This window comes from Podarcis gaigeae (assembly GCF_964106915.1).
Source record: "Podarcis gaigeae genome assembly, chromosome: 3".
NCBI classification, from domain to species: domain Eukaryota; kingdom Metazoa; phylum Chordata; class Lepidosauria; order Squamata; family Lacertidae; genus Podarcis; species Podarcis gaigeae.
This window is the reverse complement of record NC_139680.1, coordinates 25,722,536-25,749,470: the sequence shown is the minus strand read 5'-3', so window position 1 is coordinate 25,749,470 and position 26,935 is coordinate 25,722,536. Positions and strand designations below refer to the sequence as shown.

Sequence of the window (26,935 nt, the reverse complement as noted above, 5' to 3'; positions counted from 1 at the left end):
CAAAAGATGGTAATAATAGTGATGCGCATACTGCATTCTCTGTCCGTTTCCCTTCCCACAACAACTTTGTGTGCAGGTTGTAGACTTCTTTGGTCACCTATCCATCATCTTCCAAAAGACGGATAAAATAGGACACGGAAAAATGCTAATTTAGATATAGTAAATTATAATTATAGTAATTATAACCTAACGGCATGCCTGTCAACTAAGCTTTCACTTGGCAGGTATGTATTTAAATTAAATCCTGTGAAATGGATTTGAGTCCATGAAGACTGCTACTGTTAATTACCCATCCTTCACCTTAAGGTCCCAGAGCAGGTGACAACATTGAAACACAATATTATAAACAGCTTAAAAACAATAATAGAAATAAGGTGGGTCCGAAAACTGTACACCTCAAGTGCCAAAAGCCAGGGTAAAGAGGTGCATTGTCCACATTTGCTGTATAATGAAGGTGCCAGATGCATTTTGGGAGGGAGTTCTACAATTTAGGGTGCCACCATAGAGAATGCCCTCTTCCCCACCCAGCTTCTGAGGGCAGAGAACTACCAAGAGGACCCAGGAATTTAGGGGCCCATGGCACCCACATACCCACAAAAAACAATATATTTGTAAGGATTGTATGGCCAGCTAACATTTACTCAGAGGAAACCCATTGAAATGAATAGCCACGACTAATTTAAGTCCCTTAATTTCTGTGAGGTCTGTTTTGAGGCAAAGTTCCTTTAAAAGCCACTTAGAGATCTTTGAAATATTAATTAAATATGACTGTGGCTTTGTTTTGTTTTCAGATAACCCGGGTGCTGCCAACTGTTGATGGGCAGCTTCAAGGCCTCCTCTGCTCTCCTGCATGATGCTTCTTTATCTTGAAACTGGGCTTGGATCAGATGGCCTTTCAAATAATAGAGGACAGTCCTTCAAACAGAAATCTACCTCTGGGCAGGACACACGATCACCGTGGTTGTATTGCAACCCAATGGTATGAATGACCTTATCACTTAAGACACACAGACCAAGAACATATAAATGATGCTTCATTTTCCCCCTCAAGCTACAAGTATATTTAACCTTTTTTTAAAGACTGAACTAGAATAATTTCCGCCATCCCTGATCCTCCTAAACAAGCAAAAAAGTTAAATAGTTTGACACGCTGCCCATTTGCGCAGCTTTAAGCCCCTGGCTTTTGTGCCGTATTGTAGGGTGCTTTAGCAATTTTGAAAAAGTACCCCCTGGCATTTTTAAAAAGTGCTCTTATTATGGGTTAAATTTGATTTAATTCTGTGAATATGCTTTTCTGCCCCTCTCCATAATTTATGCCCAGTGTGACTTGGCATTCAGCTGCATATTAAAGAAAACAGTGTTTAGAAAGAAGAATCTATGGCAGAACAATTATTACATTGGTGGTTGCTTTGGAGCAACACTGGTTTAGGCCACAAGGCATGTATAATAGAAATCCACATCCTATTTAAAAGGAAGGCTTCTACCACCTGCTTTTTTCCACCGCCTATTTCAGCTTGAATTAAAATGTGCCGGTAGCTATGGATATACTTCCTAGCTTTCAAAGCCTTTCATCTGTTTGGTGTGCTTTTTATGCCATTCATCAGGCCTCAAACATTCTTCCCCTCCCCCCTTTTTTTACTTGAGACAAACACTCAATTCCCTCTTTCTCATTTCCCCCACAAAGTTGCTTTTCCAGCTTGCATTTCATTGAAAGCCGCCCACCCGTACTCTTTCTGAATCGTTTAGTCCTTTAATTAAGTTTATATTTACAGGCTGAAGGAGGCACCTGCTTGAATTAACTCCAGACAACCATGTTTACCGCCCAGCCGCTTCTTCTCATGAGGCACTTGAATAAAATAGCTTAGAAGCTTGTGGTGCATTTTATTATGATGTTTTATTGAACATTTCTTCTTTTCCTCATGTTAGGTCAATAATGTATAAATCAAACTTTGGGTTTATTATTATTATTTTTTAAAATGATAGGTTGTGAGAGCAAGAAAGGGTGGCCTTAACTAGGACTTTTTTCAGCCAGAACTTTCCGGAACTCAGTTCTGGCACCTTTCAGGTGGGCGCCATTGCCATTCTAAGAGAATGAGGGAGGTGTTCATGGTGAGTTCCGGCACTTCTTTTTCTAGAAAAAAAGCACTGGGCTTAACAGTTTGGCCCTGTGCTACCAAGCCACTCTGATTGTCTTATTAAAGCAGGTGCCAACCCCCCCCCCCAGCCTTATTTCCAATATTGGGACTGGGGATAGCTTGATGAACTGACTCCCAGGACCAATTCCCACCCACTTCTGTAGCTCCAAGGCTGGAAGGAAATCTGGTTGCTTGCCAGAAGGCAAATGAGTACTTGCCCCAGCTAGCATGATGAACAGAAATGTAGAAGCCTGGTTATTTTATTTGTTTATTGCATTGACATCCCACCTTTTGCTCCAAGGAGCTTGAGGTAGTGTACATGGTTCTCCCCTGCCTCATTTAATCTCCACAACACCCCTGTGAGGTAGGTTAGACTGAGAGGCAGTGACTGGCCCAAGGTCACCCAATATGCTTCATGGCCAAGTGGGAACTTGAACCCAAGTCTTAGTCCAATACTCTACACAACACTGACTCTCCTAATTATGACAATTACTGTAGAAAGGATAGGCATAACTAAGGGGAAACAACAGGGTTGTTCACACACTACACTGAGCATAGGTATAAGGTGTCCCTACACATGCAGAATTGTCTGTGTTATGTACTGAAGTTCTCACCCTGGGCCAGCAGGGGATACTGTAGATAGTTATGCAAATGAAGGATCAAAAGTGATGTTCAGTGATTGGATAGTTTTAGAAAGTTGTTACAGTAACGTGATACTGGAGCTCTATATAAGCAGGCTGGCTGAACCCTTCAGTTCAGTTCTGTTCTGGCCTCTGAATAAACAAGAGCCGTTTGAAGAATTGCTGTGTCATCTGATATGTTCACCCACAACTTAACAGTTTGTGTGAAAGATTGTACATTTGTTCACTTGTACAACTGAACTATAGTGTACATGGATACAGACTGTACTTAACATATGGACTGTAGTGTACATGGGTACTATTTGTATACACATATTGTACGCTCATTGGATGTAATGTGTGAACATCCCAAAGGATAGATTCCTTTCTAAATTGCTAGTATTCAGCATGGTTAATTCCATGATCTTCCATAGCTGCCACCATCACTGTCAAAACAAATGTCATATTTTCAAAATCACAAGCTGCTGAGAAGGGCCCCTTTAGCCGATACATTTTAATTAGTGCAAAATTAATATTGTGAAAGCCAGGGCATTGTTGGTCGGTTTGATCAACCAGGACCAACCTGGTCAAAACAGCCTTGATAGCTGTTGTAAAAAAAAAAAAAAGGGGGGGGGGATGCATGGCCAAATACAGATCCTCTCTCTTCAGTAGACACTCCTGCCCTCTTTACCCTTTGAGTAATCAAAGCATCAGTTTGAGAGAATAACTCTTGGTTATGGCTCAGGAAGATTGAGCTGGGGCTTCAGTGAATCAGTAGTTTGGATGAGTGAGTCAGAGAGAACGAGAAAGAGAGGGAAGGAGAGACTGAAACGGTGGCTCACAGGAAGAGAATGAGGGGTCTAGACTAGCTTTCTTAGACTCCTTCCAGATGTTTTGGACTACAATTCCTATCAGATTGGGTGAGGCTGTTGTAGACTAGAGGTCTGCTCCCTGCTCTGATTCAAGCAGGATAAGTTGAGAGACCCACAACATTGTCAACTAGTGTCAAACCCAAGGAGTCCATATGTAGTCTCCTGCTGCTTTTGCTTTTATTTTTTTGTGCTGTTCTTTTCTGCTTGTGCGGAACCATGAATTCTAATATGATGGTTAAAACATAGATATTAGAAGACAAATATAAGGGCTTGCCCACCTGTTGTGTTTTATAAGGCAGAAGATTGCTGGAATAACTTATAGTTAACACAGGTTGGGAAACCTGTGGGCTGTATTTTTTGAGGATTTTTTTTTTTTTGGGGGGGTGATCTGTTGAGAGCCACATGCTGATGCTGGGCAGGATGCAGCCAAAGTAGGTGAAGGTACCCCCTTTCTCATTTTTTATCCCTCCTTGCCAACCACATGAAATTAGACTAATGGTCACATGAAACCAGTCTACGCTGCCCACACCCGCCCTGATACGTAATGCTGGTGTCCACATATCCAACTGCCTCTTCTTCACATGGATATCAATAGTTTTGGCATTGCTATGTCAGCAGTGTGATAAAGAACTGTGAAGCCATGGGTGTTTGTGTGTTTTTGTAATAAGTATACAGATACCATTCTCCATGGCCTCCATGTATTAAACATAGTGGTCACACATGCTGAAGTCTGCCAACCTCAATCATTTTAATCTTGTATAATTCCTGGCCCCATCTCACGTTGTCTTGGTCGCCTGGAAACTGCTCAGTAGATCTCTTCTCATGCTTCTCAACTAATGCTAAATGGCCCAGGCAGTGTGAGGGACATGGGCTGCAGATCAGCCAAGGATAGCATGAAACCTCCAGAAGTGTTTGCAGTGCTGACATTCTGAAGGTTGTGCAGTGTGTTATCCTCCCATGTGGCCAGGGTCTTCTAACAACATCACTTTGGGGCCAAGTGTAGAAGCTGCTGTTTCACAGCCTCCCACACCATTAAGGGACCCTGTGTTGGATTTTGAAAAGGTTGTAGATTGCTCTGAGCAAACAAGCTCGAGATCTACTGTTGCTTAGCTTTCACCTCAGAACTCGCCTTTCAATCTCTGTCCCCATTTCAGAGATTTGGAGCCCAATGGCCAGCTTATCTGTTCCTTTTTCCATTTATGATTCTCTCTGCAGGGGGTCTGTTATACCTTATTCATGAATTCAGAGTTTAACTGAAGAAGTTGAAAAATCAATTTCCTTAGAAAATGCATGAGCGATGCACTTTCTTTCAAAAAGTTATATTCTGTTCAGTTTGTGGCGTCTTCTTTTTCCCAGGGTTTCTGCACTTCAACGAGGCAGCACCTTGTTTTCTTTAATTATGGCAGTAGATGAGGCCATGCAGTGAATCACCTTACCTTTTCCACTCCAGGAGATTTGCTAATCACATCTACCTCCTGTTCAGCTCATCTTCCTAGTGTGCTCATCCATGCAGCCAAGTAAGTGAATTTGCCCTTTAAGAAATTTACCTGTTTTTTTACCTGCTCTGAATTTATGTGGGAGGATTGTTTACTGAAGCATATGTGCCTTAAATAAAGAAACCAAGGACACGGCCAGGCATATATAATACATATCAAGTACCCTATATGGTCAGGGGTCCCTTTATCTTTACCTTACCCTATATATATTTGTCTGAATTGTACATCTAATATCTACATGTAGTACAACTACATATGGCTACCCGTAGGCAGTATTACAGTACAGTTGCCGGCCATTTCATGTGGGGGGTTCCATTTCCAGCCCCGCTCCCATTTCACCCCAGTTCCGCCCTTTGAATGATGCATTGTGTGACGTTTTCAGGTTGGCATTGTGTGACTTTCAAACACTCAGTAATTGGTCTTAAACAAAAACCCAGAGATCTCCTAGAAAGTAGAATCCTAGACTTACCTACCTGGAAGTAATGCCCATTGATTTCAATGAGACTTACTCCCAGGTAAATGAGCATAGGATTGCAGGCTTTAGTTCTGCCATGCTGCATAGCAAACTGCCTTTGTAATACACTGAGTTTCAAAAAGTGTTTGTTACACAGCATGATCAGGCGGCTGCCCGCCCCCCAGTCCAAAGTACTGTTGGGTAGGCAAAGTTCAATCACTTTTCTAAAGAATTTAGGTGTGTATGAAAATAAAGAAACCAAACACAAATATATAGAGGCTTGAATTCAGTTCAACAATTCAGCACAACAAATCCCGCTAGCAATGGAACTTTCCCCTTGTCCTCCCCCCTATGCCTCCACCAAATGGGCTCTGGGAACTGGGAGGACCCTCAGAACAGCACACAGAGGAAGGAGAGGGACAGTCATTCAATCTGAGAATGCTTGCACTGATGGAACGATCATAATAGCACAACGGTGAATCCCTCACACACTGACTTAACATGGGGTAGGAAATTATGTTGCCAATTGCTGTAATGGACATCATGGGTTTTCAAATCAAACATCAATATGAACACAGTGAAGAACTGGTGCCTGACTGGGGAACCTTGTGGCCCTCTAGAGGTTATTGGACTCCAACTCCAGTCAGTCCCAACCAGCATGGCAAATGGCCAGGGGTGATGGGAATTGTTCAATGGCATCTGCAGGAATTCCCCTCTGATTTAGTGGCTGATTTGGTACCAAGATGAACTGGTTTCACTGACTTTTCTTTGATGATATCTGAAACCATTCTCAATGTCAAACACTTATCCTTCACAGCCATTACTAACTTCTCGCGAATGTGCTTCCCAAACTGTATTTGGGTCTTTTATATTCCATTCCTACCAGTTTATTAGCACCTTGTTATATATTATACTGGGTGTCTTTCAATTGCACGAGATATTTGAATCACTCGTGTCCGACCAAGTCATTGACTAGCATGGCTCAATCATGTTAGAGGAGAAATGCGTCTTGAAAATCTGAAACCAGCTTGGGGGCTACATGTGCTTTTGACTCCTGATCTAGCGATGAGAGTCATACATGAAGTGTTGGATGGGGTAACTGAACACAGGAACCATGTCTGTGGGTGCACTTTTGGACCCAAGCAGGGGATTCTTGTACAGGTGCCTGCTTTCATCTGCACCCGACTCTTGATGAACTGAGATGCTGATAAAATGGGATTGGGAGTGTAGTGTGCATGAATGCAGATCATGGAAGTATATGAATTTTGTCTTTGGATTTGTTATAATGTTCATTAAAGAGGTGTGAGAAAAGTTTGGAATCTCCTTTGAACAAAGGGCACCGAAATGCTTTATTATGTCATTTATTTCGGGATATAAGTAGCAAAAGTTAAGTTATCCCCTGAGTTATAAAGGAAAAGGCAGTCCACATGAATTCTTCTTAAAAAACTCTAATAAATAATTTTCAGCGCTTCATAGTAGATTATTTGAAAGTAGGCCAGGGGCACTCTTTCCCCCTCCCTCTCTGTCTTCTTCACTAGGCTAAATGACAAAATAAAAAGGGCACCCAATGACACACTAATCAATATTCTGTTGGTCCATTTTATTTTTAGAGTTCCTTTGGAATGGGCAATCTTTCTTTCTTATAGCAACATTACTGTCATACCCTTTTATGCTAACTAGGTATATGAGAATGTTCTGCTTTCTTTCATTCAATAGTATTGACTGAGTCATGGAAAATAAGTAGCCTTTTAAAAAAAGCAACAGAGAGATGATATAAACACCCAATCTAATGCAATTGCCCTTCCATTTAGACTGTAAATTTTAGAGAGTCATCACCCAACCTCCCCAATCAACCCATACTTCCCTGGAGTGTTGTACTCTCTCTTCCTCTCTTTACTTATCCACTTTCTTCACACTAAAGGAAATCTATGGGATAATAAAATATGTTTTACAGCAGACCAATCACTGACACACTGTGTGGCCATTGCCACCCTCCATCTGTCATAAATTGCAAGAGTCAACACACCATAGATTATAATTGTCACAGGTTCAGGCTGTTTCTCAGTTTTGTAATCCGATAGACAAAATCCAGGGAGCCACACAGAACTTTGTATATTTAACGGTGCTTCTCACTTTTAAAAAGCACTTTCTTATCTCTACTTCCCTGTGGGTCTGAGTAAGCAGCTGGTGCATTCATCTGCAATGTTTTGGGCTTTTAAAAGAACAAAAGGGTTAATGTTCTCACTGGTCTGGCCTAAAAGAACTGTCTTGTTCATGGCTTTGAGTGATGACTCAAGCGAGAGAGGGATTTAAATTTTGTAAATTTCACGCTGAAATTACCTTGCTTCACCTTTTCTGAACTTTGGGTCAGATACAGTTGTCTGCTGGCTTCTGCACTTCTCTGAAAAGCATACCTACCTAACTCAGTGGTTCTCAAACTGTTTCCTCCAAGGAACACTTGGAGTCAACACACCATAGATTATAATTGTCACAGGTTCAGGCTGTTTCTCAGTTTTGTAATCCGATAGACAAAATCCAGGGAGCCACACAGAACTTTGTATATTTAACGGTGCTTCTCACTTTTAAAAAGCACTTTCTTATCTCTACTTCCCTGTGGGTCTGAGTAAGCAGCTGGTGCATTCATCTGCAATGTTTTGGGCTTTTAAAAGAACAAAAGGGTTAATGTTCTCACTGGTCTGGCCTAAAAGAACTGTCTTGTTCATGGCTTTGAGTGATGACTCAAGCGAGAGAGGGATTTAAATTTTGTAAATTTCACGCTGAAATTACCTTGCTTCACCTTTTCTGAACTTTGGGTCAGATACAGTTGTCTGCTGGCTTCTGCACTTCTCTGAAAAGCATACCTACCTAACTCAGTGGTTCTTAAACTGTTTCCTCCAAGGAACACTTGAAAATTGCTGAGGGCTTGGGGAACCACTTAATGATTTTTCTGCCTATTGTAACAATGGCAATACACAGTGCTAGATGCTGTGTGGCTTATTTTTAATGTATTTTTTATTGTATTTTTATTGCTTCTTCTATCTCTTCTATTGTATGTACTGTATTGTATTACAATAAAATAAAGTACAATATAAGAAATAAAAGAAGCAATAAAAAGACAATTTAAAATCAAAACAGCATATCTTCTGAATGAAGCTTGTCGCAGCAGGAGAGGGAAACCCCCTGGCTTCTTCAGCAGCCTGCCTCATCTCTGCCTCTTGGTCCCCCTTCTCTCCAGCCTCCTCTTATGCCTCTGGTTCTGGACTGCTCTCGACCACAACCTCTTCATGCTCACTAAGCCCTGTTACCTCTTCAGTTTCTGACACCTCCTCTTCCCAATCTTCTCCCTCTGACCACTCATCATCATCCCACCACCAATTCCCTGGCTCCCTTCATCCCTCTGCATCCAGCCATTCCAAGACAACATATCAGAAGTGACCTGAGCATCCTTGCCACAATGGATGTTGCTGTCTCACATTGGCAAGCCATTCTGGATGCCACTGCAATTTTGCATGGCTAGCTGTAGGATAGTAGCATAATTTAGTATCCGAAACAAAATCCCTTCCTGCTTTTTCTTTCTCTTTAGAAGGATTTGGACTGGTATTTAATCATGAAAAGATTCATCTGTATACCACCCCCTGCCCCCCCAACAGTACAACAAGAGTACAATTGATCTTCCAGTCTAATCTTGCACAAAAGTCTCCATCCTGCTTCCTCATCCATTTCTGAAAGCAGTTGCACTTTTGTGAGCTGAGCTGCAAACTGGTGTTATTTTACCAGCAGTTCCAAATCAAATGAAAATGTAATCCCCAGGGCCAGACTGTGTTTGTGTATGTTACAAATCTTGTTCTGCGCCCTAAACACCAAGTTCCTTTTCAGCACCATTACACAGCTGTAGCACAGTGGCAGAGCCAATGCTTTGCTCACAAAAGCTCCCAGGTTTAATCCCTGGTGTTGCCAGGCAGGGCTAGGAAAGATTCCTGCCTTGAAACCCCGGAGAGTCAGTGCCAACCAGCTTAGACCAGACTAAGCTAGACAGATCAATGGTCTGAGTTGGCAGCTTCTTGTGTTCCCATATAGCCAGCTGACTGTTGTGACTGAAAAGCAGCTGTCCTGATAGGATGGAGATTGCCGCCAAACTACTTGAGCATCTAGCAGATAAATCAAGCACTCATCAGTTCATTGGCAGTTCATAACAGATGTCCAGCTCCAACATTAACCTTTCTACCTTGGTCCAGATCCTTCACCTCTTCCCCATTTTTTCAGACATATAATGAAAGTGACCACCAATGAAGCAGGTGGAGTTGGTGGGTCCAGGCACCAGCTCAGGATTTAGACCAGGGGTAGGCAACCTAAGGCCCAGGGGCCAGGTGCGGCCCAATCGCCTTCTAAATCTGGCCTGCAGACAGTCCGGGAATCAGTGTGTTTTTACATGAGTAGAATGTGTCCTTTTATTGTAAATGCATCTCTGGGTTATTTGTGGAGCCTGCCTGGTGTTTTTACATGAGTAGAATGTGTACTTTTATTTAAAATGCATCTCTGGGTTATTTGTGGGGCATAGGAATTCGTTCTCTCCCCCCCAAAAAAAAATAGTCTGAGGGATGGTGGACTGGCTCATGGCTGAAAAAGGTTGCTGACCCCTGATTTAGACCCTAGATGCTGCTACAACCAGGCCTGTGGATCAGAGCAAATATCTTGTTTTAGGAAGGCTGTGTAAGAATTCATGCAAACAATTGTTCATATGGACTGGATTCCCACCTCTCCTTCTGGCAGTTCTAGTGCTGAATTCTAAGCTACATTTGACACATTGGCAAGTTTTAATATTAGTTTTGGGATGGAGGGAGTTGCCAGAAGGGAAACTAAGAAAAACAATAATGCAATGTGTAAAAATGATGCATGTGCCCCTGGATGGTCATACATAACTGCACAATTATTTTTGGCAGGATCCTGCGCTACCTTAGGAATGTGTGTGCAGAATATGACATATGCCCTTCAATAATACCGATACCAGGGCAAGGTAAAAATAAAATAATGTTTCCTTTATAAATTGGGCTAGGACCTGGGCGACCAGGGCTCAAATTTCCACTTTTCTGAACTTGGGCCAGTCACTGCCTCTCAGTTTAACCTACATCACAGGGTTGGTGTGAGGATTAAATGAGGAGGGGAAGAACCATGTAAGCTGCCTTGAGCTCCTTCAGAGAAGAAGGAGGATTATCAATGCAATTGATTGATTGATTGATTGATTGATTGATTGATTACTGGCTTTAAAACATCAGCAACCAAAATTAAAAATGGCTAAAGAGGGGACACATAGAAGAGAACACCTTCACCCCAGTATGGCTCCCCTTTATCACATACTCAGCCCAACAAGACAACAAGAATCCACCAACAGTTTACAAATCCATCTGTCTTACTTGACCCAACAAGCCTTTCCCCCACCCTCCACAAATGCAAACAAACCCCATTGCAACCAACCACAGACAACCAACCATACCCTGGGCTCCCAAATGTGACAAGCAAATAGAAAGAGAACCTATCTAGTTGACGCTGACACAAAATCCCACAAATTCCCACTGTAAAAAACCCCCCACAAATTTCACCACCACACCTCCTCTCCCTGCCCTCTTCTTCCTGACTTCATACTGTACTCCACACAAATGTCTCATAACAAATATAATTGATCTGTATAAAAGACTGTAAAACTTGAAAAAGCAGATAAGACATGTACTTTTGTAAACCAAGAAAATATTTTTTTTTTAAAAAACCAGCTAAAGAGAAAAGGCTAAAACAGTCTCTCATTAGAATCCTATAAAGCCTGATTAAACAAACGTCTTTTCCTGCTGCCAAAAAACAACAAAGCAACTGTGGTACCTAATGCTCACCTGTTGTCTATGTCCATGGAGTTTTTGAGAATTGATGCTTTTGAATTATGGTGCTGGAGGAGACTCTTGAGAGTACCAGGGACTGCAAGAAGATCAAACCTATCCATTCTGAAGGAAATCAGCCCTGAGTGCTCACTGGAAGGACAGATCGTGAAGCTGAGGCTCCAATACTTTGGCCACCTCATGAGAAGAGAAGACTCCCTGGAAAAGACCCTGATGCTGGGAAAGATGGAGGGCACAAGGAGAAGGGGATGACAGAGGATGAGATGGTTTGACAGTGTTCTCGAAGCTATGAACATGAGTTTGACCAAACTGCAGGAGGCAGTGGAAGACAGGAGTGCCTGGCGTGCTCTGGTCCATGGGGTCACGAAGAGTCAGACATGACTAAACGACTAAACAACAACAATGCTCACCTGTAAGAGGAGAGCATTCCACAAATGTGACATTGTCACAAAGAAGTCTCGTTCCTGTATCACCACTGAATAAGCCTCCCTTAGCAGTGGAACATGAAGAAGCCCCCTCCTTCTGATCTTAAAAACAGGGTAGACTGATATAAGAGACATGTTCCCAAACCATTTACGGATTCAAAGGTGAGCAACCAGCATGATGAATGGGGCTCAGAAGTGAATAGGCAACCAACGCACTGCTTGAAGACTGGTGGAATTTAGGGCTCCTTCAGACAACTTGCTTATTCACTTGCACAAAGTTGCAGAGGTTATATGAGGGGCATTCATTATGATTTGTCTGCTGTGAGGTTATAGGAGACTCAAGTATTTATCTTGATTTGCTTGCGTGGAGGTTATAAGACTTCCTGCCCATCTATTGTTATTTCCTCATATCCTTCCTAACACAAAGCCCTCCCTTTTTTTAAAAAAAAAGTTGGTTTTTGTTGCACAAGAGTGCTTTAGCACACTTCCTTTGTGCAAAACTGAATTTCTGGCATGTTGTTGAATACCTCCCATAAAATAGTGATAGGCTGGGGTGACCATGATCTCTCCTTGCTTTACCAGTCAGAATTCTGGCATCTGCATTCTGCACTAATTAAAGCTTCTGAATTGTCTTCAAGGGCAACTCCATGTACGATGCATTACAATAATCTGAACGAGAGGTTACCAGAGCATGGACCACTGCCCTTATAAATAAACAGCTGTAGCTGGGCAGACCAGCTGAAAATAGAAAGAAGGTACTCATCACCACCACTTAGTTTCAAGTGAAAACTGTGAATCTCCCAATACCCCCATACTATGTTACCTGCTCCTTCAAGTGGAGTGTATTCTCATCCAGAACAGCCTCTTCACAGTATCTCCATCTTGCTAGAATTCAGTCGCAGTATTTTGGCCAATATATAGCCCATTACTTATAGTAATTGTTGAAATCCTAAGTATTTCACATTAGATATTGTCCAATAAAATAATGTTGATAGAACTGAAGTGAATACATTTACTGGAGGCAGGGGGCAGCATCGTTAACCCAATCAATTAACAATAGAAGACCAGACTTGCATAGATGGAACATATCCTGGTGTTTTGTGCAAAAACATATTGGCGTTTTTATTTGCTTTCAATATACAAAAGTTCTTTATTAGTAAACAATGTTACAGGATTTTCTGCAGATACCGGAGAAACAACAAAAGATAGCCAATTACAACAAATGGGGGGGGGGGAATCAATATTTTAAATGAGCCAGAAATAGGAAAGATATTCTGTGTGAATTTTTAAAAAAAATACATTGCATTTTGAACCTTACTGGTAAGACAGTGTAGAAAAGGGCTTTTAAGATGAAAAGTAGTTAAACATTGAATCTGTGTTTGGAGATGCTTAACCATACCAGTTGACTGCTAGAATGAGCCTTTCCTCACCAAAAAGCAATCAGCACTGTTGGACCAGGCAATGCAGATAATCTCTTTGGTGGTGCTGGTGAGGTGCAAGAGCATCTTCCACTCCACACCCCTGGGTCGGATGAAGGGCTTTCCATTCCCTGACACATGCATCTGTGCACAGGGAGGTCTCCAGATGGGTGATATATATGGGTATTTCTTGATGGATGAGGACAAATACATGATTTTCCAGATGATGGCTTGGTTGCACAATGATCACTGTGGCCAAAACTACAGAAAATAAGTATAGTATAAACACTGATGGCAGGATCCCTGAAGGGAAGAGAACTTGCTGTGCAGTTCCCTTGCAGATGTGTGAGCATTTTTGTTTTGTTTTGCCAATTCTTATACCGCTTAATTGCAGTCATCTCTAAGTCATATACAAGTAATTCAATGCAATAAGAATGAAAACCAGTTGAAGCGAAGACATCAGAATTCAGTCTAAATGCTTGCTGAATTTAACAAGCTTTCAGTAGATTCTGGGAGATCAACAGGGTAGTGGCCTGCCTGACCTCAACTGGAGGGAAGTTCCATATAATTCAGCCTACAATACTCAATGCACGGCTGCTGGCGGATGCAAGCTATTTATCCAAACCATGGTGCACCAACAGAGACTCCCTCAACAAAGAGGAGAGCTATAATGAGTCAGGTGGTCCTTTAAGGTATCCTGAACCCAAGCTGTTAAGGGCCTTGTAAATTAATACAAGAACCCTGAAGGCCATTAGGATATGGACATCCAGAGCAAGTTGTATGTGAGTAAGCAAAGCACATATAACTTCTACTTTTTGAATTAGGAAGAGCTTGCACACGCGAACCAGATTATCCGACTAAGGATCTATTTGCCTTGCACAAGTTTATTTCATAAGCTGCTAAGCAAATGCCACATGTGGAAGAGGATACTGGGATCTCGTAGCCCAATTCTTTAGGCAAGATCTAAAAGAAAAACCAGTTTAAAACCATTTGTCTCCTTACTTTCACTTAATTATTCCACTAGGGTTTTATAAAGCTCTATGCGGCCTAGGACCCACGTACCTATGGGACCGCCTCTCCTGGTATGCCCCATGGAGGACCTTAAGGTCCACAAATGACAATATTTTGGAGGTCCCAAGTCTTGTGATTAGGTGGTGGTTAGGTTGGTCTCAACTAGGACCAGTTCCTTTTCAGTACTGGCCCCAGTACTGGTGGAACGTTCTGTCACAAGAGACTAGGGCCGTGTGGGACTTGACATCTTTCCGCAGGGCCTTCAAGACAGAGCTGTTATGCCTGGCCTTAGAATTCAGTCTGACCCTTACGTTTCCCTCCCCTTATGGTTTTGACTTTTAAAATGAGGCTGCATTTTAAATTGCATTTTAACCTGTATTTTAAATTGTGTTTTTTTACTGAAATTTTATTGGTGTTAGCTGCCCTGAGCCCGGCTCTGGCCAGGGTGGGTGGGGTATAAATAAAATTTATTATATTATTGTAGGCATAAATATTAATGGGGGATGAGCGATTTAATTCTAGAGGCCAAATGCTTGACATACAGTATTTTGCTTTATTCTTCTTGCCAAGTGGCACAGAACTTTTCTCTGTTTTAGTTTATGAAGGTTAAAAACAAGCACTTCCATGCTAGATCATGAACTGGATGGGGCTTCCTTGCTAAATGAAGAAACACATGTACAAGCTGTGAATTCATTGAGTTTGCCTGTCCCAGGTGAACATATAGTGAAAGAAGTTTAAAAATGAAGATAAGCAGTGATCAGCCAGTCTGTCAGTGGGGAGCTAGGATTCTCCCTGCCCGACACTGCTTCTTTCTTCCCAAGCAATAAATCAGCACAATCAGGGGTGCCAACTTGAGTAAAATATTGGGGGCCCCAGATAAGCCCTGTCCTGCATAATTGACCACATGATGCAGTGCGCACACACACTTTGAATGGCAATGTCCATCAACTGGAGGGGTAGTGTGCCTCAAATATTTTAGAACTTGGCTCCTATAAGCACAGTTACTGCTTTGTTAGGAAGGCTTTAGCTCCAGGTGGGTGTTATAGTATGGTCAAACAACACATAATGCTAATGACTCCAAAATGCAAAAGAAAAAACATATTCAGGCCATTGCTCATAGTCAGAAGATTTGTGGTTGTGGATCAAGTTATCCATGATGCTAAACACACAAATCCTGCTGGCAGCAGTGGGAGCTTCCTTTCTCAGATAGCAGTAGCTGGGCAGGATGTCAACTGAGTCTGTAGTGGGGAAGAAAAGAGTTAACCCCCATGTACCACGGTTCATATTCTCATTGGAGCCCCCAGCAGATTCTATTTAACATTTAAAATACCTTTTGCATCTTACGTAGTTTGATCCACAGCCACAAATCTACTGACTCTACATACTCACCTGTTACATGTGGAAACCCTAGAATTTGTGCTAGTGCTTAATTCGTTGTATGAAAGGAAGTGCAGTGTAAAGAAGTTTAGATCTGCCTTTCAAATAATAGGAATTATGCTTACCTGGTAAAAGCCCCATTCAATAGTAATGCTTTAGCGTTAAGCAACGAGAGCATTCCAGGTATGAAAGCAGGTTTCCCCAGTACAATTCTGTTGTTTTGGAAGAAGTTTCAATCTGCATGGGTCATTGGTACCCTTGTTGTAGGAGCACTGCTTCAACTCCCTTGTAGCAGATTGGGACTGTGAATGAAGCCTCTCATAGCAATTGTAAGTGTTAAGCAGTATAGGTGAGGAACAGGGGTGTTTAGATTAATATTACAGGTGAATTAGGTGTGGTGGTCCCTCAATATCCCATCCTTGCAGCTATCACTAATGAGCAGGGCCATCTTGGAGCCTCTCTGCTGCAAAATAGCATCGGCCGTATCATGAATGCTCTTTGAAGATAGTATGATTGGCATATACCTGAAGTGTAGATCTTAGGTTGCGGTTGGGACCTGCCCTAATTGGTGAGCTCTGATATGTCCCAATCTAGAGACCCCATGATGCCAGCAGTAGACAGTACGATTGGTACTCGCCAGTTCTGTAGATTTTTGAGGGCATTATGGGGTCACTAGTTCCTTAATATGGACTGCAACTTGCCTCTAATATTGACACATGTTTTTATGCCCTGTTGGCAATTGGTTCCCATTAGATATATTGGGGGAAAGTGGGCACCTTTCTTTTCCTTTACAGTTTGTGACTCAGATGACAGAACTTGGCAAGTCAGCAAAACTGATTGGGAACCGCCCACTTTCCCAAAAAGATTTTCTTCCTGCCTCCTTGTGACCTAGTTGGAGCCAGAGCCCAATCCAATGACCCCATTATGCCAATAGGAGATCTGTGACAGAGTTTCTTATGACAAGAATTAAGGTGCTTGCATCAGCTGAGGCATGTGTGTGGATGGTAGTTCTGAGGAATCTGGAAGCTTGCCCTCTCATTTTGTGTTATTTTAGTTGGCCTAATAAATAAATTGCCCCATTATAGATGTGGAATTATCACATCTGTAGCATAACTAGGCCACGGCTTGAGAGGTATGATACTCACTTCCTATAGTCAGTTTTATCTTCAGACTTCCCTTTGCTTAAATTGCCTGCCCCATTATATTTTAGAATATTTCCACATACCCGCCAGCTTAAACCTGCCACTAATTTGCCTTTTTAATGTTATACTCAATAAATATAAAGATAAAAATTACTTAGGGCATTTTCATATATTTTAAAAATAGACTCGTATGTTTGTGAAAAATATAAGAGTAAAATATTTGTTTAAAATATATCACCAATACTTATTTGCAGTAAAAACTACTATGCTGCATTCAAGCACAACATATTTCTTGCTTCCAAATGAACATTCAATACTGGATCACTGCTATTATCCACAAAACATAGGTCACTTTCCATGAACTACATCAAGAGATCTGCACATAGGTTTCTGTGTGCCTATCACTTGCTGGATCAGAAACCGTGGGCTTAAAACCCCATTACTTCAAAGTAGATATATAGTGGCCCTTTTAATTTCTCTTGGGAGTGCATCTGAATGCCTGTCCCCATCCACATTGACAGAGCCAGTCACGTTCATCTAGAGGTGGAATTATGTCCTTATTCTTTTCAATGCACTATTTCAAAGGTGCTCCCTTTTTAATTTGGGGTTTAGGACATGTATGCATTGAACTTCAATAATGTATATGGGCATGAAAAGTGCTATATCAATGTTAAGTATGTAATATGTATGCAGGAGGAAAATTCACACATGAAGTATTTCTTGTAGATGTAAGTAATCATTACAGCAGTTGCCACCGACAGAAACAAGTCATTTTTAAGCTGCATAACCTCTTGCCTTTTTTAGTAGTGGGAGCTGCTGCGATGAAAGTGTTGAAGAATGCTCTGACTACATACATGGTTTTCCTTTAGGATTAGTTTTGGAAAGTTTTCAGCCTTATATCCTGAAACAGTACCAGGCAGTGATGTATTTTAAAAGTTTTCTAGAGTTGAATTGGTTTTGTGAAGCATGGTTCAAATCTTGGTAAAATGTCAAATCTGATTCAGTTATTATTGAACTATGGCTGCGTTACTGGATAGTCATATGACTTTAAATCTGCAATACTATACAGATGTATTTGGGACCAGTGCTATTTTTCTAGAAAAAGAGGTGCTGAAACTCACCCTTGCTCTCTTATAATGGCAATGGCGCCTACCTGAGAGGTGCTGGAACTAAGTTCCAGTGAGTTCCTGCTGAAAAAAGTCCCACTGAACTTATTTCTAAATCAGTCGCACTGTGAGAGCACTAGAGTTCATATTGGTGTTGCTGGGAGACACCTGTCTCAAGAGACCATTGTCTTGAGTGCTACTCCAGGGTGAAGTCAAATGGCTGCATTAACAGCAGTGAAATGACCTCCCCAAGGCGCAATCCTGGACAGTGTGTATGGAAGGCCTGGGCTACCCAGACATCAAGACTCCCCTCTTGGCCTCACTGATGGGGTCCAAAAGAAAGCAGAGCAATATATTTGGCACCATCTTGGCTGCAGTTGTTGCTGGAAGGAGGTGTACAAGGCACCATGAAACTGTCTTAGGGACTCCACTCTGGATTTGTGTAGGGTTAACATAATGTCAGTAATAATAGCAGCATAATTAGGGTGCAGGACTCACCCAAGACATTTTGTCGCGTGAGGTGAAAGAGAATATGACACCTCCACTCCCAACCCATTCCATGTACTCTTAAAATTTCACTGCAACACTGACAACTTGACAGTGTCTCCCACCATCTCTGGGGAACAGGTGAGGAGGAGGAGGAAGGCAGGCTGCATGGGACACAGACTCTCACCTTCCAGTACCTGCTGCCTGAGGTGGCTGTCTCACTCTACCTAATGGTAGAGCCAGTGTTGTCTTGGTGTCAGCTGCCTTCAAAGTGCGACTAGTTTGGAAACTTTGCACTAGACTATCAGTTAAGGTTGTTGAATTGCTTGAAGAAACCAATGTAAATAGTATGAATGAGTTTTAAAATGGCACTTACCTTGAATGCAATCTTATGTCTTTGCTTTCATAGGTAACATGATAATCCAAGATGACAAATATGGGATATGACCTAGAGTGTCGTGTCCCCCCACCCCGCAAGCAGACCTATTTATTCAAATTGTGTGGAAAACCAAATAAGTGAAAACTAAATTAAATGAAAAACAGATACCTGTACACTCTGCCAGCATTTTAAATAGACAAGGCCCAACATATACATGTGGAGTGATAGAGTAGAATCTTGCTTTTCAGAATAATAAACAGTATTGATGTTGAAAAATGAATAGGCTTTTTTTTTAGTGGAGAAATAAGACATGTCTGTTTTTTTTTCAAATGAATCTTGAATTTCAAATCGGTTAGCATAATCATTCAAGTTAATTATAAACCAGGCTGGTCCCCTGATATACTATTTAATTTTGTAATATGTAATGCTTGAGAATAAGATTTAAAATAAGACTTACAATTCCTCATAGTGTGAAAATATTCATTTAAGTGCAAGGCAACAAACTGATTCAGTTTGAATAAATGTTTAACTCATCAGATTTAACAATGATGAATCAAATGTGAAAACTAGTAACTTTTATTGATAACACAACTATATATCTCTTATAAAATCACATGGGATCGCAATATTGTGCATGAAATATTTTTTTCTTTAAGAAAATAATTTATCTGTCATAATCACAACATAGAATCTCTTCAATTACTGTAGGTATATTTTCTTGCAATGCTCTGGCTGTCAATAAATAATGGATCCACGGAGGCAACCTTAGCAGCTATAAATGAGTGAATACAGTTTAAAACTGCTGTCAAATCTTGAAATTCTAGTTCCTGAAATGAGAGCAAAAGGAACAAAGGGTGAAATAAAGTTTCACACATTTTACAGGTCAAAATGCATCAAGACCATAAAAGTAACTTCTAAATTATACGCCAAATGCAACCTTCTTTAACATACATCTTTTCTCATGAATGAAGAATAATGTTCCCCTCTAGGTAGGCACCCCTCCCCCACTGTTGTTGTTGTTGCTGCTAGAATTTATATACTGCCTTATACACAGAGGTCTCAGGGCGGTTCACCGTCTTTTGAACTTAAGTCTTTTGAAATCTTCTCAAGTTAAAACCTTAAAGTCCTTGCAGTTGGTTTGTTCTGCTGTTTGTGATCTCATCTCTTCTAGCACACACATGTACTTTAGTCCAATTAAGCTCCAATTAAGAGGAGAACCTTTGCTTCTTAATGGCTGTGGAGTTGAAGGGTTTTCGCCAGGCGAAGTGCTTTTACACCGAGCACCTCCTTACCCCCCACATTGCATGCTGGAGTGAGATCCCAGGTACCAAGGCAGACTGTGACTGAAGCCCTTTCCCTCTGTCCCTGGGGGGAGGGGATATGCAAGGATGATTACCCCTAAGTCCTCCTTGTTTTTCCTTCGCCAATGATTTCCCACTGTTGCGGAGGCTGCCTCCATTAAAGCAGAGCAGAACCGGAAGCCTCAATGTTGCTTTAATTATTTATCCCTTAAACATCCAGTGAGTGCATGGGCAAAAATATACGTAATGGTACTTATAGATCTATTGGTAATACGTAATCTAATGCAAAAAAATGTGTGCATCACATACTGCATATGCCCTTAGCTGATGCTCAGTGCTGTTTTCCAGCACTAGGCTAAGCTCAAACACTTATTTCCTTCTGCGTTTGTCCAACAGTTGTTCAAGTATTAGTCATGCAATCAATGGGTCTTAAGTCAGTCATTACTAAGTAGGAATGTGTTTTGGTTCACTTATTGTTTTCAGCCTTCCTGGCCCTTTTATGAAGTCCCATTGATTTCAGTGGGTGTACTCTAAGTAATGAAGCTGCATTGAATTCAATAGGACTTAGAGCACAATCCTAACCATGTCAACTCAGAAGTAAGTCTGGATCCAAATGAGAGATTCTGTGTGAGTTGCTGGAGATAGGATTGCGGGAGCCACTTTATGTATTCGTAGATTAAAGAAGAATGTCACCTTGTATATTTCTAGTGCTGCTGCTGCTGAAATGGCAGCTGAGGGAAAGTTTGAAATGAATGCTCAAGTTCCTCCTCAGGTGAAACACTGTATGAATTTCAAAGGAAGTCAAAACCATTTTAGTAAGACTAGTGAAGTTTCTTAGGGTGCTTGGAACATCTCTAAGCTGTCACCAGATCTGGCCTAAAGCAAAATTCAAAGCTTTAGGCCAGGGTTTGTCATTCCCTCATTTGGTAATACAGCTGAAGAATTTCAAAAGAAGCTACAAAAAAAGAAAAGAGTGTTCACAAGGCTAGCAAAAGTTCTCAGGGAGGTTTCTTACATCCTCATTTTTTCAGTTTTGTGGTTCAAATTACTACTTTGTCTCACTATATTACAGAAGGATAACTAAAAGCTAATCCTTCTGGGATTGCAAAATTGCTTAAACTGGAGGCCTGTACACAGTTGTGGAGCACTGAAAGCAATACGGATTACTTGCATTTAGGGGCTTGTAAGGATATTGATGCAGGAAAAACTGCTTTCTGCTCCCTCTGTCCCTGAACTGTAGCAAAGTGAACAGCTCTCTACTGAGTTAAGTTTCCCTGTAAAATGAGAGAGTACTGGAGATTTATGTCTGGAGGTTGGTCAGAAGGGAAGAAAACTCCATGGAGGCATTACTAGCCCCCAGGCACCATAAGTGTGCAGTTCTCTATAATTTAGAATCTGCTTTCACCTTCCAGAAACCTCTTAGCAACTTTATGCAGCAGGTTTTACTTTCTCTTCTGCCCATATTCCTTCTCCCTGTTTCAGGTCCAACCTATACTGGGGCTTGATACAATTCCAGCAGTAGCCACCAGCCAGAATGTCACACATCTGCGCTATCAAGTGGCAAGTTAAAAACAAGAGGCCCATTTCACATAATCAAGGAAAATGTCTTGAGCGATGAGCAATGCTTAAATTGCTTTTGTGTGCATTTTAACCTGTTCTTGTACAACAGTTTGTGTCCTTCTTCAAATGAAGATTCCTAGAACTGGTATCTAGTACAGTGGTACCTCGGGTCACAGACCCTTCAGGTTACAGACTCTGCTAACCCAGAAATAGAACCTCGGGTTACGACCTTTGCTTCAGGATGAGAACAGAAATCATGCAGCAGCGGCGCAACGGTAGCAGGAGGCCCCATTAGCTAAAGTGCTACCTCAGGTTAAGAACAGTTTCAGGTTAAGAACGGACCTCCAGAACGAATTAAGTTCTTAACCTGAGATACCATTGTACAGTCAGGGATAGGGGTGGTGATGGGAGACATCTGTACCCCCAAAATATGTGAAACAATGAAATACATGGGGAGTTTAAGAGAGGGATGTCTCTTTCTACCTGCAGATACTTTTCACTGAATATTTATTTCAACAATCAGTATACCCCTCAATCACAGCTGGTTGTACAGAAGTCCCAATGCAACTCAATAAGACTGAAATGAGTTAAAACTATGAAATCAGAATTCAATTTAAAAGCCTGCTGGATTTTTTTTTTAAGTCTTCAGTAAGCACTGGAAGTTCAACACTGGGGGCCTGAGTGATCTCCGTTTCAAAAGTGTTTCACAAAATTGAGCCCTCCTTACTGAACATGCAGCTCCTTGTGAATTCAAGCCATGGGCGACCACAAACAGTGGCTACTTTGAAGACCTCAGGGATCAAGCAGGGATCAGGGAGTCCCTGAGGTATCCTAGTCTCTAGTTGCTAAGACTTGTGAATTAATACAAGACTTGGCTGGTGGTATATGGGCAGCCAGTGTAAGCTTTTGAGCCCCAGGGATATGTATATAGATTTTTTTTTATTTTTTTTAAATTAATTTAAAATGTACTGTATGCTTACATTTGGAAGGAAATATTGGTGGAATGTTTGCTTTTAAAAGCCAGTGTACACATCCCTCAGACGTTTCTCAATGTTCATAAGTCCCCTCCTCCCCCCGCTAAACCTACATCATTTCCCCTGCAAATCTGCCAGCTATGATACACTGAAGGAAAAAAAATCTCAGCGTTTGAAAAGGCAGTTCCATTTATGTTATTGTTATCTATACGGTATGTGGGGTACCAGTTCAGCTGCAATAAATGTTTTTAAGCACCCTGGCTTCCCAACAGGTATGTCGAGGTATTGAACATAGCCCTTCACACTTCTGCACACATCTAAGTGCTAGCTAGTTGCTGTTGGACCCACTAAATTTTACATATTCCTTCTGCACAAAACTTCTTCACATAAATATGTTTGTGTCTCAAGGATACTTGTTGGGCAGTAAACTAATCAGCAAACTGCTTTCCTACCAGATAGCACAGAACAATGAAATTACTTTGAATTTCAACTGTTTTGAATGCAGCTTGCTACTGATGCAAGACGTCATGCAATATCAGTAATATCTATAGGTTATCCTGTTGATATTGATAGAAACGAGCACACAGGAAGCTCAGCACCATCAAGCTCCTGAAAATAAATACAGTGGTGCCCCGCAAGACGAATGCCTCGCAAGACGAAAAACCCGCAAGACGAAAGGGTTTTTCGGTTTTTGCGTCGCTTCGCTAGACGATTTTCCCTATGGGCTTGCTTCCCGGGAGAGCGGAGAAACGCACTGCGATTCTCCGCTCTCCCGGACGGCTTTTGAAGGCAGGCGGGGGGGAGCAAAGACTTTCGCCCCCCACCGTTCTCATCCTGAAGCAAAGTTCTTAACTTGAGGTAATATTTCTGGGTTAGCAGAGTCCTGTAACCTGAAGCGTCTGTAACCCGAGGTACCACTGTACTGAAATCTTCAGATGCTCTGCTCTAAAGTGGCTGAACCAAATGAAGAGAGTCAGGTCACTGCTACGTCAGGGGTAACCAATGGGCTGCACTTTGGAAGTTGTTGGACTACAACTCGCACCACTGCCTAACAAGTGGCTGGGGTTGATGGGAGTTGTAGTTCAACAGTCCATCTGAAGAACTACCCCAGTGCTAGACAGAGGGGCTTTTGGTTGTGGCACCAGAGTTTTTAAAAGCCTTTCCAGAGAGGTTGTCTTGTTTTCTTCAGCTCATCCATGTCTTTTACATAACTAAGGTTCATGGTCTGGTTCTCTCAGTTTTAAACTAAGTTTTCAATTTTGCTTCAGTTGTTTCAATATATATATATATTATTTGTTTGTTGCTTAGGGAGGAGACAGATGTGTGCAACAAGGTTCTAGCATATTTGTGGGGAGCTCTTGTTTTGTCTCTATAAAATGGCAACATAAAAACCCCATAATATTTAATACAGGAAAACTGTGGGCAGCTCCTTTGCCCAAAAGTCAATAGTGTGAAATTGAATCTCACTGAATATATAATTTTTTAATATAAAGATTCAAACAAAAATGTTTAGGGAAAACGTTATCATAAACTTAACCATAGTGTTTGCTGCCCAACAAATGCTGAAATAATTCTTTACTGGGCTGCTGTTGACATTTACTAGCTTATCTACTCAAGGGGAATGAAACTTGCATTTATTTGATGACATTTTGTGTTTCTCATTATTGGCTACACTTTCCTGACCAGCACCATCTGCCTCTCCCAAAAATCCATCGCTCCCATCAGTAACTCGGTCACTACTGTACTACAAACTGCATCAATAATAAATGTTGAGGTTATCAGCCTTTCTTTCTCCTGTGTCCTAGCAATGATTCTGAATCCAAAACAGGTCTTGAATGCTAGTATTGGCCTGTCCCTTGATCCCATCAATCATCTTCCATTTCGTTCTTCTGGTAACACCTTAAAGCTACACGTACGTGAGGATTTGTACAAGCACAAAAATGTTATGACAATTTGGGGAATTCTCAAATTACTTTACAAAAGCTGATAAATATCTGTGTGGAGAAGGGAAGAGGTGGGGTGAGGTGGGTTATGAAAACTGCACAGGATTAGTTACCAATTTAATATTTTAGTCAGACTGACATGAAAATCAGGGACTGTGGCCTGCAAGGGGTAGGGAGCGTCAGGATCAGGCCTGCCAGCCAGATTCTTTCCCTTACCACTGTTTTAACCCAATGTCTATTTGAGAGGCTGCAATTTAGATTGAAAGTTCATGTATGTGTTATTTATTCCCTAAGTAGGCAATTTTTCTGATGAAAGTAGATGCTTCTGAGCTGCTGAAAGATGCAGGCAAAAGTAGCTTGGAGTCAATGAGTATTAATTAATAAAGCTAAGTAATAGTCAGTGGTTTGACTACTGTGTTGAAGGCTTAAGGTAGGTTGCTAGAGTAGGCCAGTCACATTGTCTTTTTTATTATTTCTTTCAGTTGTGGCATGTTAAAATCAGGCATCCATGCCTGATCAATTGCACATAGAGTGACAAAAAAGTGGCCATAATCTCTGATGTTTTTGTGTAATAATCTATGAGCAATACTAGATGGTTATTTGTGACCTGGCTTGCATGGCACAAAAACGAGAAAACTCAAAATTATAATTGACTATGTAAGGTGAACTGGAATCAAGATTTTGATATAAATTCAGTTTCATATAACACAGCAATATTCATTTGCCAACCTTTGTCTCAATTTGTTTGGTTTCTGTATTCTGGAAAAGCAGCTTCACACGAGTTTTCCCATCATCTGATGACCCTTTGAGCTGAGAAAATTTAAATCTCCAGAGGACATTCTGCAAAGAAATGAAAGATAGTTAACATTTTGAATATTCACTTTCCCGAAACAATTGAACATTTTGGGTTAGAAATAAAGAAGAAATAAATGGTATGTTGCTATTTTGGGGGGAAACTGATGATTACTTCCTTCCAATCAGCACACAAAACTGCTAAAGGTTTGTTGGTTTACTATGCTTAGGAGGGCACTCAACATATTGTTACTTCACAGTATTTATCTCAGTGTGGATTTTATTTCCTTGTTTCATATCAGTGTGGTGAAATTCCATGCTCGAAAGAAATTTTCAGTAATTTCAGAACTGAAATGGAAGGCATTTTATCACTAAAAACACTGAACAGAACGTTACAGTTATAGTTATAATTATTTATTTAATACCATGATTTGGACTTTGATGTGGTCTTCTTTATTTGTGCAACATCCTATTTCTAATAATCCTCTTAGCTGCATTAGCACTTACAGAAGCATTTCACTTCCATCGGAATTCCACAGGTGATATCCATTTGTATTAATCTGCCGACAGACTGGATTTATATTTGCAAAACAGGATTGCTCCTTCCACTCTCTCCACTGCAGTCCCCCTCATGCCCCCAAAATCTGCTCCAGCAGATTGGGGACCCTCTAGAAAAGATTTGGAGGTGGGGAGCAGGGGGTGGTAGCGAGAGGAAAGAAAGTAGCTCCATTGCGCAAGTGTCTGTTCTGCTGGCACTGGTAAATAAGCACGATGAATGTCACCCCATGAATTATGATGGAAATGGTCAGGTTCTGTGAATGCTAAAGTAGCTAAGAAAAAGATGCACAGGAAATGGAACATCACACCATTAACGAACTTGCATGAAATTCTATGGTGTGATATTAAGATTATCCTCTATGTTGTAGGGAGACATTTCCCTTTCCTATGAGCCTGAGAGAATGGTCACTTAGATCAACCTAGAGAACACAATATCAGAAGACGCAGAAAAATAAATAGTGGTGGCGTGGGGGGGGGGGGACCTTCCATAGATGGCAAACATGACTACTTGGAAGAATTTTTGTTTGGACAGGCCTTTGTTCAGTCTCATAGCAAACCTTCAAGGTATAATGTTTTTAAAGTAGTCAGTCTGACACAGTTCTTTTATGTACACAGTATCTCTGCCTCGGCTTCTCTTTTCTTACTGTCATAATGAAATTTCTACTTCCCCCCCTTACTGTTGGTTAAAATTTTGTCCTTTTATTAGGGAATCAATGTGAAGTTACTGCTGTGGTGGAGCACTTTACAGCTCTTTCTGTTAAAGGATTTAGTCGGAGCAGTATTTCATTGATCAAGCATTCTGTTCCATCATTAAACATTGACACAGGTAATGCAGATGTAATAATCTTCTCTTTCTGACTGAAAGTGTATTGGTTAATTTGATATGAGGCAAGCCATATCCCCTTAAATCAAACGTGAAGTTTAAAATTCAAATCCAAGCTGTTTGCAAAGGGCTTACTTGATATTCCATTAGCTTTCAAAAATAACTTAATTTTATATAGTTG

The 26,935-nt window shown here is 41.1% G+C and overlaps 2 protein-coding genes and 1 long non-coding RNA gene across 7 annotated transcripts in view; 1 reads left to right on the top strand and 2 right to left on the bottom strand.

Annotated features, from left to right (window-relative positions):
• The window catches only part of TPO (thyroid peroxidase), a 550,495-nt gene that overhangs the window by 76,438 nt on the left and 447,122 nt on the right, over positions 1 to 26,935 (bottom strand). The gene's annotated exons all lie outside the window — the stretch shown is intronic.
• Positions 511 to 19,158, top strand: LOC310840806. Of its 2 annotated transcripts, XR_014562156.1 has the most exons (5): positions 511 to 611; positions 792 to 979; positions 4,984 to 5,144; positions 14,910 to 15,025; positions 18,834 to 19,158. It is a non-coding gene; the product is annotated as an uncharacterized lncRNA (long non-coding RNA). The 2 variants fall into 2 exon arrangements; XR_014562157.1 differs by lacking the exons at positions 511 to 611; positions 792 to 979 and adding an exon at positions 1,658 to 1,874.
• The window catches only part of SNTG2 (syntrophin gamma 2), a 218,689-nt gene continuing 210,971 nt past the window's right edge, over positions 19,218 to 26,935 (bottom strand). For 2 of the 4 annotated variants that reach the window (XM_083730445.1, XM_083730446.1), the window contains exons 16-17: positions 25,311 to 25,421; positions 19,220 to 19,630 (exon numbers count right to left, since the gene is read on the bottom strand). In XM_083730445.1, coding sequence (XP_083586571.1) covers positions 19,499 to 19,630; positions 25,311 to 25,421 — 243 coding nt within the window. In that variant the 3' untranslated portion in view covers positions 19,220 to 19,498. Of the gene's footprint in view, positions 19,631 to 25,310; positions 25,422 to 26,935 lie in introns of all 4 variants that reach the window. The other 2 variants (XM_083730447.1, XM_083730448.1) reach the window with 2 other exon arrangements.